Genomic DNA, 19708 nt, shown 5'->3' with positions numbered 1-19708 from the left:
AATGTATGTGAGAATACTAGAATAATTCTAGGTCAATAAGCAACAACTCATTTAGTATTAAAATATATAAATATAGTTTAATGTGTGTTATAATAAAGAGTACAGAGGTTCACAACTATCCAGAATACCAGCTTACTCACTGGTTGCACACAAGCGACTGACATTGGTAACGCACTCACAATATAAGACACTTAAGTTAACTATGAGCGACATCTATCAAACATTACAATCCTTCCTTTTTAATCTTAAACATCCGCAAGTTACTATTATAAATTTAATCTATTAGGTACCCTAATTGTTCGCTGAGACCTACGTATTGGAGTTTCCATTTTTACCTTACTAGCGCTTGTACGGTCTAACGTTATCTCTCGACATTCATGCGTTGATGTGTCTTTCACTTCAATAGGTTCATCACGTGCTTCATTACAATTATCATTCTTATCAATCGGTGTTCTATTTTGATACAGCCTTGTTACATCCATATAATTACGTGTCACATCATTCAAAACCCGTTCCTGATCCGTTCCACGATCTACATAATTTTGACTACAAACTCTAATTTGATCAGCATGTCTTTTCCAAGTATGCACACCTGTATCTACTAGATACGTAACAGGACTTAGCTGAGAATTAATAGTTGCAACTAACCATGAGCCTGTTCGGTAATCTTTAACCATAACTTGTGAGCCCACTTCAAAATTAACCACTCGATTACCCGTGGAACTACGCCTTTGTGCATCTTGCTTATTCTTAACGTACTCGCTAACATCCGGTCTAATTAAATCTAATATTGTCCTGAACTTACGACCAATTTGCAACTCTGCAGGACTAACTCCCTGTAGTCGCGTGCGGTGTTGCTCTAGCATAAAACAAGTATTTAATTAGCGCCTCACTTTTATCGTACCCAGATTTCAACATTAGCTTAAATTTACTTTTAAAAGATCTAACCGCGTTCTCAGCAGCTCCATTCGAAGCTGGATGATACGGTGCTGTTTTAATGTGGACAATTCCATATTTCTTAACAAACTCTGCGAAGTCTGCTGACGCAAACGCAGGACCATTATCCGAAACAATTTTATGTGGTAACCCCCAAGTCGCGAAATAATCACTTAAAACCAATACAGTTGTTTTAGTTGTAATATCTCTTACAGCACGGATATCTACCCATTTAGAAAAAGCATCAATAATGACTAAATACATTTGAGAATCAATAGGTCCAAGAAAATCTAAATGAAGCCTATGGTTAGGTGCATCAGGCCAGCTCCACGAATGCAATTGAGTTCTGTGCGGTTGATCCGCATTTTCCAAGCAAAATTTACACGATTTACTGATTTCCTCAATATCGGAATCAATGCTTGGCCACCATACAAACGACCTAGCCATAGCCTTCATTTTAACAATACCAAAATGTATACTATGTAGTTCATTTAACATCTGTTTTTGTAAAGTTTTGGGTACCACAACACGATGGCCCCACATAACACAATCATTTTCAATGGATAATTCGCGAGCTCTGTTCTTATACGGTGTAAACTCATCATCAACTTTACTAGGCCAGCCATTCTTAATATATTGAATGACCAGTTGTAGTACTCGATCCTCACAAGACTCCCGAATTAGTGTCTCATAATTAATAGTAATTGCTTCATCTAAAACATAATTCAAGTATGTATATTCGGGCGACTGGACCTCCTGGTTATCAATCGTCTCAAACTCAGACTCCACTGAACTCTTGCAAGCTCTAGATAGAAAATCAGCTGTTTTATTGTCAATTCCCTTAATATATTTAATTTCAAAGTCGTACCCCAACAAGATTACAGCCCACCTTTGGAGTCGACTAGCTGCCATAACTGGAATTCCCTTGTTAGGTCCGAAAATGTATATCAAAGGCTTATGGTCCGTTTCTAATACAAAATGTTTACCGTACAAGTATTGGTGAAATGTCTTGACTGCGAACACAATTGCGGCCGCTTCCTTGTCAATTTGAGAGTAACCTCTTTCAGCCTTGGTTAGTGATCTTGACGCCAAAAGCAATGGGTCGGCAGTTCTTATTTGATAAAACGTGGGCAATGACTGCCCCCAACCCATATGGAGACGCGTCACACGTGACTTTAATTGGCAATTCTGGGTTATAATGCATCAATACTTGCTGCGAGCAAAGACAAGCCTTAACTTCATCAAACGCTACCTGTTGTGTACTACTCCAGGACCAAGCGTGGTCCTTTCTCAAAAGTTTATATAAAGGTTCAACAATACTCGAATAGTTCCGAATGAATTTTGAATAATAGTTAACCATTCCTAAAAAAGCGCGTAATTCCGATTGATTACTAGGAACAGTAATACTAGAAATAGCTATAGTCTTTTTGTCCGATATACTGATCCCGTTTTTACCAACAACAAATCCTAGAAATTCGACTTGTTTTTTGCCAATTTCACATTTCTCTTTACGTAACGTTAAACCGCATTCTTTTAATTTGTTCAAAACGGCTTTTAATCGATTGTCGTGTTCTTGTGCCGTCGTACCATATACAAAAAGATCGTCGTAGAAAATCTTAACCCCTTCGAACCCTTTAAATTGTTTCTCCAGTTCACTTTGAAATATTCCCGGTGCTGGAGACACTCCAAAACATAGACGATTATATCCGAACAATCCCAAATGTGTAGCTATTACTACTAATTCTTTCGATTTATCATCTAATTCAAATTGCTGATAAGCATCCGATAAATCTAATTTTGACACGCGTTCTATTTTCCTAACTGCTGACAGTAAATCTTGAATTCTAGGTATCGGGTGTTTATTTTTCTTTAACCACGGGTTCAGCGTAACCTTAAAATCACCGCAAATACGAATTTGACCATTTTTCTTGACAATCGGAACTATTGGAGTTGCCCATTCGCTGTCGCTTACTGGCATTAAAATACCTTTATTAACTAACCTTTTAATTTCATTTTCAACTTTATCTTTGAGCGCGTAAGGCAATGGTCTAGGTTTGCAACAAGTCGGTTTTGCGCCGTCTTTCAACTCTAATTTAATTTTTCGCTTATTATATTTACCCAGTTCATCTGTAAATACTACTTCAAATTCTTCCATAATTTTCTCACTATTAATCTCCTCCCCCACAAATTTAAGCCCTAGTGTTGAGTTTGAGCCGATTGGTCCCAGAAGTTCCAACTCTTGTATCCAGTCTCGTCCAACAATTGGATTGTTATTACCCTGAAATACATACAACTTTAATTCATGCATTCTATTTTTATGCTCAACATTTACCATAATAAAGCCTAATGGTTTCATAACATCACCTTGATAAGATTTAAACTTGCGATTACTAGTTAACATGTTTTTATTTTTGAAACATTTATCATAAGTTCCTTTAGAGATAGCTGACACTGGAGAACCCGTATCTAATTCTAATTTAGTCGCTTTATTTTCTACTGTTAAATTGACAAAAATTAAATTATTTTTATTACTATCACTGACAACAACCTTTGAGTCATTTATATGAAATAGTTTCTCCATATCATCAGCTATGTCTAAATCCTCAATAAAATTTTGATTCTCTCGCTTAAACGACTTATTCTTATCATAATTCTTATACTTATTCTCATTATTTTTAATCGCATTCTTATGATTATCTTTTTTGTCTTTACTCTTACACATTTGAGCTAAATGACCTTCGACTTTACAAATATTATACTTGTAATTTTATACTTGCAATGAACCTTTATGTGGCCATCATTTCCACAACAATAGCATTTAATACTTTCCTTAATCTTCTTATCCTGAACGTAGTTGATCATCGATGAGTCATCCTTCATAGACGTAGATTCCATTCTCATGACATCGTTAGCCGCTGACTCTAACGCTGAGGAAATTTCAACTGCTCGACTATAAGTGAGGTTTGGTTCCCCTAAAAGTCTCTTCTTAATCGCTGCACTCTTCAGGCCCCAAACAAATTGATCTCTGATACTGGACTCCAGGTTTTCACCAAATTTACACTGCATTGACAGTTTTTAACTCCGCCAAATAAGATTTAACATCTTGATCATTTGTTTGACGACATTCCTTAAACTTGTAGCGCTCGGTAATTACGCTGGGAGCTGGTTGAAGATGATTACCCATTATTGTCATTAACTCCTCTAGCTTCTTCTTAGATGGTGACTCTGGTGTACATAAATTCCTTAATAACTCATATGCTTGAGGGCCCAATGACGTGATGAATAACGAGGTTTCGTTATTCTCCGGTACACTATTGACAACGACATAATGTTCAAAACGTTCTGTCCATGCTGTCCAATTATCTGTGATTTCGAATTCCTTGAGTGAACCGATACCACTTAACATAACCATTGGTTGCGTCGACTCACGATCATGCTTTTCCTTTTTCAGCTTGCAATTTCGACTTTTGACTCTGTAGTTGTGCTTTGTATTTATCAAGCTCTTGTCTCTCTGAATTAAGTTTTTGACCCTCGTGAATGATCCTTTGGCGTTCAGCTTCTAGCTCTTTCTTTAGTCTTTCTAGTTCTTCACTCATCTTGACGCTTGGAATTTGCACGCACTTGGACTATTAGTAACTTTCTCTTAATTATTTTATTCTCGTCGCCACTGTAATGTATGTGAGAATACTAGAATAATTCTAGGTCAATAAGCAACAACTCATTTAGTATTAAAATATATAAATATAGTTTAATGTGTTAAGTTATAATAAAAGAGTACAGAGGTTCACAACTATCCAGAATACCAGCTTACTCACTGGTTGCACACAAGCGACTGACATTGGTAACACTCACAATATAAGACACTTAAGTTAACTATGAGCGACATCTATCAAACATTACAAGGTCTAAAAAAACCAACTGTCCTGTGACAATTCGATTTTATATGGACCGTCAGGAAAAAAAATTGAGAGTTACCAGTAAGTGTAAATATGATCATAACCACCTTCCGGAGGTAAGTAATTTCTGAAAAAAGATATAAAGAGATGAAAATATAAATTTGTAAATAAAATTATTAATCTCTAATTTTTCAGGTTAAAGCGGCAGGGAAGACAGTTAAGAAATTAACGCTTGAACCATCAAAACGAGCCAAAAAAATCTTACCTGCTAAGATGCCATCACCAGAATTTACCGCGACCTATGAAACAGAAGATGATTATGAAAATAAAAATTCGAAAAATACTGATGGGAATCTTGACAACACAGCATCCTCTTCGGAAGCTTTTGATCAACGTGACCACCGTGAAACTAACCCTAGAAAAAAGAAACGAATTAAAGCAAAAAAATCAAACTTACCTGCTACGATGCCATCACCAAAACTTCCCGTCAGCCCTGCAATAGAAGATAATAATGAAAATCAAAATTCCAATAATACAGATGGAAGTCTTGACAGTACAGCATCATCTTCAGAGGCTTCTGATCAACGTGACCGCCGTAAAGCTGACCCTGAAAAGAAAAAAGATATTAAAGCAAAAAAATTAACTACTGAAAAAACAAACTTACCTGCTACGTTGCCATCATCAAAACTTCCTGTCACCCCTGCAATAGAAGATGATTATGAAAATAAAAATTCGAAAAATTATGATGGGAATCTTGACAACACAGCATCCTCTTCGGAAGCTTTTGATCAACGTGACCACCGTGAAACTAACCCTAGAAAAAAGAAACGAATTAAAGCAAAAAAATCAAACTTACCTGCTACGATGACATCACCAAAACTTCCCGTCATCCCTGCAATAGAAAATAATAATGAAAATCAAAATTCCAATAATACAGATGGAAGTCTTGACAGTACAGCATCATCTTCAGAGGCTTCTGATCAACGTGACCGCCGTAAAACTGACCCTGAAAAGAAAGAAGAAATTAAAACAATTGAAGCGAAAAAATTAACAATAAATAAACAAAATTTATCTGCTCAGATTGACGTATCAAAAATTACCGGGACCAGTGAAAAAAAAGACGAGTTTGATAACAAAGAAATGTTTACAACTTGGAACTTAAAACCTTCGGGGATAATCGAAGTATCCGAAACGCTAGAACCTAAAATACCTCTGGTAGCGAATCAAGGACGTCCCAAGAAAAGAACCCGTGCGATTAAATTGATTTCTACAAATGTCGACAAGGACACTGATCTAGGACCCAATAAAAAAAGAAGAAAAATTGCACAACAGCAAGAAAAACAAATAAAAAAATTTTCTACATTAACTGTTGAAGAAAAAAGTGAATTTCTGCTCAATTTATTAGTCAAAAAGGACGTAAAAACATCTAATGAACAAGAAATATCACTGGAAGAAATAAAAAAAATATCAAGTAAAACAATGCCACATGCAATAACTGCGAGTCGTCTCAAAATTGTTAGAGGAAAATTAAGTGAAAATGCCTATAAATACATAAATAGAATGATAAAGAAAAGAACAGATGAAGATACATGGTACTGTGGTAAATGCCGGAAATCAATCAGTGGGAATGTTTCAACTGAATGTGAGTGCTGTCTACGTTGGTTCTGCAGTAAATGTGAAAAACAGGAAGAAAAGAAAAAAAAAGTTTGGTTTTGCTCAGAATGCGAAAAAACTGGTAAATAAAATTGAACGTTGCTTTGAAATTTAAATATCATTAATTTTAACAACGCTATGCGTTGACTATATCGACCTCTTTTTCAATTATTTATGAAACTTGATTTAATATAATTTTGTTATGGACTAAATTAGTTTATTTTATCATTTATATATTTATAACCCGAGCTATCCGTGACTTTAAGGTTCACATCATTATTGAGGTAATAATTTAATTATTAGCACTGTTATTATTATTATTTCTAACAACAGATGGTAGCCTGTTTAAAATTTCCAATAGGATCCCATCAAAAGCGACAAAAGCCACTTAGAAACCCATAAATTTTATTGGTTTCTAAGTGGCTTTTGATCTTCAGGAGCTTAGCTCAACAGGGTAGTAATTGTATTGTGGCTGTTATATTTATTTATGCTAATTAACTAAATATAATTTTATATAATATGTAATAAGATACCTACACGAGTAGCCCGTGACTGTAAGGTTCAACTGAATATACTGGTGATTATTTAATTCAATCATGGCAACTTATTATTTTTAACTACAGTATACATCTATTGCATCGCTGTTGTTATACACAGAAAAAAAAATGTTGTTAAATCAAGTATATAATTTTGAAGAACTTAATATTCTTAATTTGAGTAGAAAAATTCTTGATTTAAGAAAATTTTTCTTGATTTAAGGAAATTTTACTTGATTCAAAAATTTTTCGTCTTGATTCAAGACAATTACCCTCTTCAAAATTATATATTTGGTTCAAGAATTTTTCTCTTGAATCAAGTTAATTTTTTTTTCTGTGTATTTATTCATATTATTTGAATAAATATAATTTTATAGTAAATGTAATAATAAGATATTTATCCAAGCAACCCGTGACTATAAGGTTCAACTAATTATTGCGGCAATTATTTAATTATTTGCAGTGTTATAATTATTTCTAACGATAGTATGCAACTATTTTCTCGCTCTTGTTATATTTATTTATGCTAATTTTATAAATATAATTTTATAGTAAATGTAATAACATACTTATCAGAGTAACCCGTGGCTATAAAGTTCAACTTATCATTGAGGTAATTATTTAATTATTTGCAGTGTTATAATTATTTCTTCGACAGTATGCATCTATATTGTTTCTGTTGTTATATAAATTTATGCTAATTTTATAAATATAATTTTATAGTAAATGTAATAACATACTTATCAGAGTAACCCGTGGCTATAAGGTTTAACTTATCATTGAGGTAATTATTTAATTATTTGCAGTGTTTCAATTATTTCTAACAAATCTTTGCATCTATTGCATTGCTGATCTTATATTTATTTATGCTAACTAAATGAGTATAATTTTATAGTAAATGTAATGAGATGTACTTATACGAGCAACCCGTGACTAGAAGGTTTTACTTATTATTCAGGTAGTTAGTTGATTAGATGATGTTGATTTTTTATTTATAAGGACAGTATGCATTTATTCCATCGCTGTTGTTATATTCATTCATGATAATTGGATAAATATAATTTTATAGTCAATGCAATAAGATACTTATCAGAGCAACCCGTGGCTATAAGGTTTAACTTATTATATGGCGGAAATTATTTAATTATTTGCAGTGTTATAATTATTTCTAACGATAGTATCCAACTATTTCCTCGCTCTTGTTATATTTATTTATGCTAATTAAATAAATATAATTTAATAGTAAGTGTAATGAGATATACTTGTACAAGCAACCCGTGACTATATGGTTTAACTTATTATAGAGGTAATTATTTACGTATTTGCAGCTTTTTTAACCTTTTCTAACGACAGTATGAATCTATTTCGTCGCTGTTGTTATATTTATGTATGCTAATTAAATAAATATAATTACATAGTAATTGTAATGGAACATACTTACACGAGCAACCCGTGGCTGTAAGGTTTAACTTATCATTGCGGTAATTATTTATTTTTTTGCAGTGTCATAATTATTTTTATCGACGGTATGCATCTATATCATCGCTGTTGTTATATTTATATATGCTAATTGAATAAATATAATTTTATAGTAACTGTAATGAGATATACTTCGACGAGCAACCTGTAACTATAAGATTTTACTTACTGCTGAGGTAATTATTTATTTAAATAATGCAGATTAATTATTTATAAGGGCTGTATGCATCTATTGCATCGCGGATGTAACATTCATTAATGCTTTTGAGATGAATATAATTTTATAGTAATTGTAATAAGATATACTTGTACAAGCAACCTGTGACTGTAAGGTTTTATTTATTGTTGAGGTAATTATTTATTTAAATGATGCAGATTTATTATTTATAAGGGCTGTATGCACCTGTTGCATCGCGGATGTCACATTCATTAATGCTTATGAGATGAATATAATTTTATGGTAAATGTAATGAAATATATACTTATACGAGCAACCCGTGACTATAAGGTTTTACTTATTGTTGAGATAATTATTCATTTAAATGATGCATATTTATTATTTGTAACGACTGTATGCATCATTTGTATCGCTGTTGTTATTTTCATTCACGCTATTTAAATAAACATAATTTTATAGTAATTGTAATGAGATATACTTGTACGAGCAAACCCGTGACTATAAGGGTTAACTTATTATTGCGGTAATTATTTAATTTCTTGCAGTGTCATAATTATTTTTTACGACGGTATGCATCTATTCTGTCGTGGTTGATATATTTACTTATGCAAATTAAATAAATATAATTTTATAGTAAATGCCATAAGATAGTGATCCGATGAACCCGTGACTATAAGGTTTAACTTATTATTGCGGTAATTATTTAATTTCTTGCAGTGTTATAATTATTTTTACCGACGGTATGCATCTATATCATCGCTGTTGTTATATTTATATATGCTAATTGAATAAATACAATTTTATAGTAACTGTAATGAGATATACTTCGACGAGCAACCTGTAACTTTAACCATCGAATCTATTTCATCATTGGAATGCAATATTTATAGTAATACCTGCATATTAATTTACATATTTATTCATAAATTTATTTAAGTTTTGATATTTTTTTATTATAGTAGTGTTTATTTTTACGATATTTTTATCTAAATCGAATCTTTGTACGATTCCTTTAGTTTTTGAATTCGCGCCAATAATTTATTTTTAACGGTATTATACCTCAGTCGCTTCAAGTTTGTAGCCTTTATTTGTTTATGTAACCTAAAAAGCGTACGGCATCCTTTTCATGTGCTAGTATTTAGATTAAGGACAATCTTTTTTATGTTAATCGATTCATATTTTTTAATTAATATATTTTTTCAGTGATATAAAACCCTTTTGTCTTACAGTCACAGGTGAGGTTGATGAAAAACCGTCATTTTTTTAAGTTTTTCCCGTGACTTTAACCACCCGTGGACGGTGTCTTTAGTCACTCCGGATACAACATGGATTCTAAAATCATATCTGATTGAATTTTCTTTTATTGCGAGTATTTAAAGCTTAATAACTTTTTACTCGTTAAGATTACGAAAAAACTACTTCAGTACTTTTTTCTAGAGAATTAAATTTCCTAGAAGGATAATTGACGAAAAATACAAAAAAAAATTTTTTTCGTAGTTTTACCGGATGAAAACGTAAATAAAATTTTTTTACGTGTTATTTAAATGGGAAAATAACAATTCATTGAGCTTCATTAGGAATTGAGATATCAAGCTGCGCTTTGGAGAGAATTTTTTTCATACCTAAGAAAAGTTTTTGAGACAGCAGCACTTGAAAAAAAAAATAAAAATGTTTTTTTTGGACCACTCTAATATATCTTATATCTTTAAACGAGCAATTCTTGTATATATATAATTAGGATCTCGGAAACGGCTCCAACGATTTTCATGAAATTTAGTATGAAGGGAGTTTTGGGGACGATAAATCGATTTAGCTAGGATTCATTTCTAGAAAATGTCATTTTATCCGTGTTTTCAGGTGATTTACAAAAAAAAAATTAGGAAAACGGTTGACCATAAAGACCATCCCTGCAACTTCCCGCTAATGCCATACTTGAGCGTTTAAAATTGCTCTTCGAGCTCAGAAATATTATTTTCGTGTCATTTTGAGCTCTCCGAGCTTAAAAATTTGATAGAAGTTTAATAAAACACTACTTTTTGAATTTTCAAACTTCAATAACTTTTGAATGAATGAACCGATTTTCACACGGTTGGCGACATTCGAAGCAGTTTTTTTTTTAAGTATCACAAAGAATTGTTAAGTTTTACTTGATCGAACTAGGAATTTCGAAGTAATTCCGAAAAAACACTTTTTTCGGTTTTCTTTCGACAACGATAACTCACGAACAAATTAACCGATTTCGACCGGAATGACGGTGATCGATGTGGTTTTTTTATGTAAAAAGCTGATTAGTTTTTAGAATCGATCGGTAGAGCCGTTAAAAAGTTATTCCAAAAAAACCACATTTGGAAAAATCTTTTTGTGTAAATCAAAATGTGTTTCTCAAAATCTACCGGTTTAAATCAATCTAAATTTTATTCAACATCTAAGTTCGGTAAAGCCCCTTCGAATGGCGCCTACAGAAATACGGACATCACATCGCGGAAACATTCAGGGAAGCTTCCGAGCACCTCAAAACGTCAGATAGATCTGATAATTCGATTTTCGAAGAACGGAATAAAATACTTTTTTTTCCCTTTTCTTAGCAAGAAGTTAAAAATACCGAGCAAAGCTCGGTAATCCAGGTACTATATATATATATATATATATTAGGGTGTGCCAACATGTAACTTCCTTGATGGACCTCTTAAAATTGGAATTTTGAGTTTCGCTTTTAACAGGAGTTGTGTTTAGGCATTTCCTGACATATTTTAAGCGTTAAGGATTTATTTGATTACCATAGAATTTTATAACAGGAGTCTTGTTCAGCCAAATTTTGAAATTTTAAAATTTCAGCAAAAATGCCTAAACAAAACTCCTGTTAAAAAATTCTAAAAAAATCAAATAAATCCTTAACGCTCAAAATATGTCTGGAAATGTCCAAACACAACTCCTGTTAAAAGCGGAACTCAAAATTCCAATTTTAAGAGGTCTATCAAGGGAGTTACATTTTGGCACATCTTAATATATATATTTTAAAAACGTGAAAATTTTTCGTATTTGTCTATTTCTCAATCTAAACGCATTCAGGGTAAACTATCAGGATAATTAATTTTTCATAAACGTTAAAACCTATAAATATTTAAAAAATAGCAATAAAAATTGTGTATGTTTTTTTCAATTAAAGCAGACATAACTTTTTGTATACGTATATAAAATGAATTAAAATTCCGTGAAATTTTTACTACTTCAATGTATTAATTTTCCATGCTCAATAAATTGGAAGTAAACATTATTGTATGACGTGTTATATTAAGTGTAGTATAAAAAAAAACTAATAAACGAATTTCTTCAAGATTGAATGTTTAATCTCAAAATTTGACATCTCTAATAATTATTTCAGAAATAGCTAATTTTTTCAATTTCTCCTTAATAATTTTTAAAAAATGCTTTACTATACCTGACTTGGAAAATGATCAAATGTTGTTCCATCTTCATTAAGTGTATTATTATCAGTATTATCATTTATAATGACAATTGGTTCAACATATTGATCATTTCGAATAGCCACTTCTCCTTCTCCTTCTCCTTCTGACTCAGAATCACTTGATATTCTGTTCCGAATCCGTTTATTTGTACGTTTATTTATATCCTCTTCATCAGTTTCCACATCTGATTGACGTTCAATGCGATCAAAATCGTCGGATCGAGTACCATTCGGTTGATCTGTTCCTATATCATTAACTGAATCGAGTTCTTCAGAAATCTGAAAAAAAAAATAAATAATATGTAATAACTGATAAATAATGAACATTTATAAGCACAATGTCTCAGCTAAATTTCGCTAATTTTTATTATCTTCATATACGTACTGCCTGCTTCTTATTTTGCTTAGCGTTTTCGTAAATCTTAATTACTTCCTCCACTTTCCTTTTTTTACATTGTGATTCACTTTGTTTTTTATTCTGTAAAAAAAAAATTCAAAAAGATAATATTTCATTAATGATTCTTTCAAAGAACATACTATTCTTAAACTGATGGATGTCATACATACATTTCTAGCTGCTTTAGCCTTAGCGACTTGCGTTTCCTCTTCGTCATTGTCATCTGGGGATGTTTCCAACGATGAAGGGTTTGCAATCTTCGAATTCCGAATGCGATCATTATCTCTCTTCAATTCATCTTGTGATTCTGAAAATAAAAAATATTATTTGTATGCAAATTAATGTTTTACATTTAATTGAATTTGAACAAATCTATATTCAAGTATGAAATAGAAGGTTAGATGGACAAAGTTGAATTTAATAGTGAATAGCTAGTTAACATGTCACATTATTTTACATTGTTTCAAATTGCATTTATATGAAAAGTAGTAACCTGTCACTCAATTTTTTTGAAGTTATACTTCTTTTGGCGCGATGGAGAAAAATGATGAGAGTGAATTTTAACGATGCGCGCGCACACCGACACCTAAATTCTACATTGTAAAGTTGGTTCTAGGTCGTATGAAAATTGATAACTATGTTCAAGTTTGTATATTCTAGTCTAGTATTTTTATATTTAAAACACGTGTTTCGTAACAGTACAATTAAACAGCGTGAATAAATAAATATTATTTTGGAGTTTTTTGATTTTATTTTTAATAATTAAATTAGAACAAAAAAATATTTTTTAAAAATTGCACTTACAGTTTTTGAAGTTTTTTTACAAGTGAAAATTTTTTTTTTTTATTTTTTTGTAATCATTTTTTCAATAAAAAAAATTCTAAAAATTTTTATATGTCAGCTAACTTAATTTTCATAATAATTAAAATATTTTATAACGATCGATTGTAAACTATTGATACTTTGCAGCTTCAAAATTAGTTGATTTGAAAAAATCTTAAATAATATTGAATTGAATTCATATGATAATTAATGATTTCATATTTATACGGTATAGCTAAATTTTCAATGTAATAAAACCTATTCGAATTTTTTTAACATTTTTCTTCGATCATTTTTGCATTTTTTTTCTTTAAAATATTTTTTATTATGTGCCAAAAAAGTATAACTTCTAACGCGTGTACATAAGTACACACACCATTTTTTTTTTTTTAGGTATAATTTCTTTTATCAAATACGTGAAGCTAGATTTCTCAATGCATTTTCAAAAATTTTATTTTTATACAAACTTTTTAAATTAATTTCAAAATCAAAAAAAAATTTACCGAAAAATAACATACATTTATCTATGTTTTGCAAAATCTTTAAATTAGTTAATAAAAAATTTTGTAGATAGATAATTAGAAAGATAGGATTTCAAAGAATCTGTTTAGAAGGAGTCAATTTCAACGAAAAAAATCTCCTAAAACCCTAAATTTATCATCTGTTTGAGTTATTTGGCGTAAAAAACTGTAATTGAAGAGAAGAAACGGACAAAATATATCATGCGTTAAAAACATTAGAAATTATATCATGTGTTAAGCCTGACTTTAAGATTATGTTAAAAAAATAAAAAATAGTTGAAATTAATTTATTATTTAATATTTCCACGTCGTGCATTTAATTTTTTAATGCACAAAATTACAATACTATATATTTGCATGGCTTTACCGAATTTAAAAGTTGCAAAAAACAAAAAAAATTTTTTTTTTAATTCAAAAATTCATATTTAAAAAAAAAAAAGACTGCTCTAAAAATTTCAGGATCTTTTACGATCAGTACAAGGTATTATACAAAAAAAATTGAGCTTACATTTTAATGTCGATTGTCATTTATGACGATTTTCAATAATTTAAAATTTGATAAATTTGGTATTATTCTGAATATTTTTTTCAATAGCTTCAAGTGTCCTCTTTCAAACAAACGAAAGGCCATTTCTGTTTCTATAATAGCGTTCTAGACATCATAAAAACTAAATTGAAAAACTGGAAGATTTGCGAAATTTTGAATTTGCATATCTCTTGAAAAAAATTTTATTTTTTTTCCTTTGGCGGAACTTCCTTTTATGATAAAAGAAAACTGTTGACCAAAATTTATCCAAATCGAAAAGGGTCGATTTCAATTATCGGTCGATTTTACATGGAATGACCCTTATATTTATTAAAATAAGTTTTTTTAAGTTTTGAGTGGTATAGATGGTAAAAAGATAAAAAATACCAAATGTTTTAAGTATTCGGTAATGTAGATAGATTGAAAATGGTAATTTAAATTTCGATAAAAATATTTTTATAAAAGTCACAAAAAATCCAGGTTAAAAAAATTTTTTTTATAGAAGTTGTAAAATGAAATATCTTTAAAACTATTGATAGTTTATCGTAAGAGAATATTACAATAATTAACATTCAATAACAAAAAAGAAAAACCAAAAAGTCTGTAAGAACAATAGTTTCTACGACATTAATTATTAAAGCACGAAAAGTAAGAAAGTATTTAATTTCACCTTAGTCAAGATGTTGATTTCCTGCGAAAAATAGTTAAAAGTTTCCTAAAAATATGGTTGATGGCTTAAACGATCCGAATGGCATCTACACAGTAAAAAATTTTGCGTCATTGCGTCAAAAAACTTAGTGTTCAAAATTTTTGCGTTAAATATTTAACACTTTTTTATGTTGATTTAACATTTATTGTGTTAAATTAACATAAGAAAGTGTTAAATCAACACAAAAAAGTGTTAAATATTTAACACAAAAATTTTTAACACTAAGTTTTTTGACGCAATGACGCAAAATTTTTTACTGTGTAGAAAAAGAAGTTTTTAGGATTTTTCCTGGAAAAGAAAATTACAATTGCTATTAACAAAAGACCGTTAAAGAAATTAGTCGTCTTGTTATTTGGCAAAACTTCAAAAAGTATAAGTGATAGCTTAAATGTTAAAAAAATTTCTGAAAGACCAGGAAATTTTAGTATAAAAGTTCTCAACTCCCGGAATTGTAGCTCTAACATTTATGATTTTAATTTAACGTTGAAAATCGGCTTTCACGCTGCAGTTTCGGCATGTGTGTGCCACCAATGTAGTTAGCGTAGTTTTTAAATAATTTTTTTATGCAATCAAATATTAATTAAAAAAAATAAAAAAATTCTGGTGTTATCTTGACTTTTTAACAAATATGATTCCGTGATAATAAAAGTTGCATCACCATTTTTCAAGAAGTTATCCAATTGTTAATTAACATTTTCTTTTACGAGTTTGGGTTGTCGTAAAAGGCGATATATGAGTTTAAATAACTAATCTATAAATTTTTTGTTTTTTAGAGCCCTTTTCTAAACATATTGAAGAAGATGACGTTTTAAAGTTTATAAAATATTTTCATTTCATTAATTATTAATTTTTGAAGTAACAAAAAAATTCAAAATTTAAATAATGTATGTTAAAGAATTTCTCTTTTTAATTTTACGTTATTGCAGATTTCATATTATTGTTAGGCATTAAATGATTACTTTTCAAACTTTTTCATGCCATTTGTTTATAAAAACACATGGATTAATTAAATGTTTTCGAAAAATTTTTTTGGCATTCGGCATACAGCAGGTTGCTGTATTTGTATTTTTTTATCTTCTAGAGAAAAATTATAATGAAAAAAAAATTGTTCATATCAAATTGTTAAATAAATAAATGAATAAATTGTTGGCAAAAAAAATTTTTTGCCATTATATTTAGAAATGCAAATTATGATCTAAAAAAAAAAAAAAAACGATTTCTTAATAATTTATTTAAATAATCAAAATATGAAAAAAACAATTATAAACAATAAGATATGTTTTTTATGAAAAAAAATTTTTTTATTAATAATTATTTTCTTATGTCAATAATATGGTAAAAAAAATTTTTCAAAAATATTTAATTTATCTATTTGCTTATAAAAAATTTATGAACAAGTCGCATGAAGAAATTCGAAAAGTTATTATAAATAATTATATAATAATCATTTGATTCTTAATAAGAATATGAAATCAGTAATAATTTAAAACTAAAAAAGAAAAATTATTTAACATACATTATTTAAATTTTGAATTTTGTTACATCAAAAACTAATAATTAATGAAATAAAAATATTATACAAACTTTTATAACGTCATCTTGTTGAATATGTTCCTAAAAAAGGCTCCAAGAAACAAAAAATTAATAAATTAGTTATTTAAACTCTTATACCGCATTTTACGACAACACAAACTCGTAAAAAAAATGTTAATTAACAATTGAATAAATTTTTAAAAAATGATGATGCAACTTTTATTACCGCGGAATCATATTCTTTAAGCCGTCAAGATGACACCAGAATTATTTTTTTAATTTTTCAATTAATATTTAATTGCATAAAAAAATTATCTTAAAACTACGTTCACTACAGTGGCGGCGCGCGCATGCCGAAACTGCCGCGTGGAAGCCGATTTTCAACGTAAAATTAAAATCATAAATGTTAGAGCTACAATTCCGGGAGTTAAGAACTTTTATACTAAAATTTCCTGTTCTCTCAGAACTTTTTTTAACATTTCAGCTATCACTTATACTTTTTGAAGTTTTGCCAAATAACTGGACGACTAATTTTTTTTACGGTCTTTTGTTAATAGCAATTGTAATTTTCTTTTCCAGAAAAAATCCAAAAAACGACTTTTTCAAGAAGCCATTCCGGATCGTTTAAGCCATTAACCATATTTTTAGGAGACTTGTAACTATTTTTCGCAGGAGATCAACTTCTCGACAAGACTACAGATGAAAATAATGATAATAGTGTTAACCCTACGTTGGTCGCGCTTTTTTTAGTTTCTCGCTCGCACTATAGCGAGTCTCTATAGGTTGAGTAGTTGTTAGGCGGCGATTCGCTCATAGCGCGACCAACGAAGGGTTAACTTCCTCCATAGAGAAGGACACAGTATGTTTAGTCTTTCTTTTTTTCTTTAGCACTTGATGAAGAGTACCAATGTTGAATTTGTTTTAAGTTCCTCAATTAAAACTTATTCTAAATCTCAGATCTCGAAATTGGTAAAGAAAAAAAATTCTAACCGATGTTACTCATACCAATCAATTTATAATTCTGCGAAAAAAATATCAATAGTATGTATCAGAAAATTCACGTTTTTTTTATTTTTTTTTTTTTTTGTGAATTATTCATCAAACTGAAAAACTTTAATGATTTTTATTTTTATTTGAAATTGCTGACTTCTTTTTCCCTTAAAGCAATGCATTTAACTAATAATTCTAAAATTAAAAAATAAAAAAGTTGACCTTGATTTTTTGTAAATATTTGGGATGGAAAGAAAATTTTTTTAACCCTTCAGTACCCTCGCTATGAGAATTTTTCTCATGCAACAACATTTAACGTATAGGATGTCGCTGCAGTGCAAGTGAGACACTAAAAAAAAATATGGGTACTGAAAGGTTAATCCATCGATACATATCGCTAACAGTTACAAGCATTATATATTTGTACTTCCTTGTCGTCTACGCTAAGATGAAACAACAAGTTTTTATTAGCGATCTAGTTATAAGATAACAAATATCTCGTTCCTGACCTTGAGAAGTATTATCACGGAGCTTAGATAGATAGCTCTATCTAAGCTCCGTGAGTATTATACTCGGTAATGCGGGCACAACGCAACTATTTACTATGTTCGCCTTTCCCAAGTTAGAAAAAAGTTTTTAAAAAGATTAAAATTTTTAAAATCATTTAACTTTAAAAAATTTCCGATTTTTTAAATAACCACGATTTTAAAATATAATTTAAAATATGGTTACTATTTACAGGTTTTTTTTTGTTATATTTAATACAGTAATATACAAACTTTACATCATGGTTAAAAACTTAGAAAAAATTTTTTATTCACGAGTATGTATGAATTCTAGAAAAAAATTATTTTTCTTTTCCCCATTAATAAAAATTGTTGAATGTCTAATTATTTCATACCTCAGAAATTTATAATAATAAATATTCAATTATAGTTAAATTTTATAAGTACCCATACGAAGTTGCCGATGCTCAACAATTTCCGGTCATTGGCCAAGGCACGGCTACTAATGCTCGGCCAAGTATCGGCGTTTTGTATCGGCCTAGCCTCGATAAACCATTGGCTTTAATGTTTGGCCAAGCATCGGCGATTTGTACTGGCCTAGTCTAGATAAGCCATCGGCTACCGCACGATATTTATTATAATATAATGGTATGTGATTTGATTATCAGCCATTGCTTGGCCGATGCTCTGGCTAATTTTTTATTACACTTGAAAACAATTAATAGGTGTTAGTCATTACTATGTTGTATTATTGTTTTAATTTAACGTTTGACCAAATTATAAACTAATATGTACTAAAAATTAGTAAATCAATTTTTAAAAAATATCTTAAGAGATTTTTTTAGGAGAAAACACCAATTCAAATTATTAATAATGTTTTTTTTTTTTATAAATATTATATTGATCATTTTTTAGTTTTTAATATAGTTATTATTCAACAAGCTCTATTAGGATTAAATCAACATTTGTTTTCACTAAAACAGATTTAATAAATTAATGAATATTTTTTTGGAAGACTTTTTCGATAAATTTTTACATTACCCAATCAGTTAAAACTATTTTTTTAGTATTGAAAAAAAAAATATTTTAGCAAGAAACTAATGATTTTTAATAAATGATTTATTTACTTACAAATAGATTTATGAATATAAATAAAAATATACAAATATAAATATATAGATTTATTTACTAATAAATCATTTATTTTTAATTAATTTTGAATTTCTTGCTTAAAAAATGAAGTTTTAAAAAACTGGGAAGTTATTTTTTATTATTAAAATTCAGAAATTGTTCAATTATGAAATAAATAGAAAAATTCGTAACAACAATCAAGTTAACTCAATTATACTGAGAAAAATTGATTGTTGAACATTGAAATGATTAAACTAAGAACACTACACTCAGATCGGTTAGCAGCGCCCGTGACACCGCTTGAGACTTCCACGCAGACGGACCAGGTTCAAATCCCTTCACATCCGGATTTTTTCAGAATTAATTTCTATTGACCAGTAGTCCATCACCTCAGAATAATAATAATTCAAAAATAAACAACGAAAAAAA

The 19708-nt window shown here is 29.6% G+C and overlaps 4 protein-coding genes across 5 annotated transcripts in view; 1 reads left to right on the top strand and 3 right to left on the bottom strand.

Annotated features, from left to right (window-relative positions):
• The window catches only part of LOC123273042, a 47341-nt gene extending 41752 nt beyond the window's left edge, over positions 1 to 5589 (bottom strand). Inside the window, exons 1-3 of the mRNA XM_044740199.1 lie at positions 5497 to 5589; positions 5390 to 5439; positions 5290 to 5325 (exon numbers count right to left, since the gene is read on the bottom strand). The gene's annotated coding sequence lies outside the window, so the exon portion shown is untranslated. The remainder of the gene's footprint in view (positions 1 to 5289; positions 5326 to 5389; positions 5440 to 5496) is intronic.
• LOC123273050 (putative uncharacterized protein DDB_G0291608) overlaps positions 1 to 19708 on the bottom strand; it is a 78145-nt gene that overhangs the window by 57753 nt on the left and 684 nt on the right. Inside the window, exons 2-4 of the mRNA XM_044740215.1 lie at positions 12712 to 12848; positions 12530 to 12622; positions 12118 to 12423 (exon numbers count right to left, since the gene is read on the bottom strand). Of these exons, the coding sequence (XP_044596150.1) occupies positions 12118 to 12423; positions 12530 to 12622; positions 12712 to 12848 (536 nt within the window). The remainder of the gene's footprint in view (positions 1 to 12117; positions 12424 to 12529; positions 12623 to 12711; positions 12849 to 19708) is intronic.
• On the bottom strand, positions 1520 to 3700 carry LOC123273045 (uncharacterized protein K02A2.6-like). Of its 2 annotated transcripts, none has more exons than XM_044740205.1 (2): positions 1805 to 3700; positions 1520 to 1741 (listed from the first exon to the last, which is right to left on the bottom strand). In XM_044740205.1, exon 1 carries the CDS (start codon positions 3656 to 3658, stop codon positions 2000 to 2002), a length of 1659 nt encoding a protein of 552 aa, XP_044596140.1. In that variant the 5' UTR covers positions 3659 to 3700; the 3' UTR covers positions 1520 to 1741; positions 1805 to 1999. The 2 variants fall into 2 exon arrangements, with proteins under 2 accessions (XP_044596140.1, XP_044596141.1); XM_044740206.1 differs by having other exon boundaries at positions 1826 to 3700.
• On the top strand, positions 4843 to 6763 carry LOC123273046 (probable serine/threonine-protein kinase DDB_G0272282). Its single transcript, XM_044740207.1, has 2 exons — positions 4843 to 4948; positions 5028 to 6763. The coding sequence occupies exons 1-2, from the start codon at positions 4880 to 4882 to the stop codon at positions 6573 to 6575; spliced, it is 1617 nt and encodes a 538-aa protein (XP_044596142.1). The 5' UTR covers positions 4843 to 4879; the 3' UTR covers positions 6576 to 6763.

The sequence above is a fragment of the Cotesia glomerata genome, linkage group LG10 (genome assembly GCF_020080835.1).
Source record: "Cotesia glomerata isolate CgM1 linkage group LG10, MPM_Cglom_v2.3, whole genome shotgun sequence".
NCBI classification, from domain to species: Eukaryota; Metazoa; Arthropoda; class Insecta; order Hymenoptera; family Braconidae; genus Cotesia; species Cotesia glomerata.
This window is presented reverse-complemented; position numbering and strand designations above follow the sequence as displayed.

Coding starts and splice junctions, on each gene's coding strand:
- LOC123273045 (XM_044740205.1), bottom strand. CDS start 3,658: ATGTGTAAGAGTAAAGACAAAAAAGATAATCATAAGAATGCGATTAAA.
- LOC123273046 (XM_044740207.1), top strand. CDS start 4,880: ATGGACCGTCAGGAAAAAAAATTGAGAGTTACCAGTAAGTGTAAATAT. Junction 4,949..5,027: donor ATCATAACCACCTTCCGGAG/GTAAGTAATTTC, acceptor CTAATTTTTCAG/GTTAAAGCGGCAGGGAAGAC.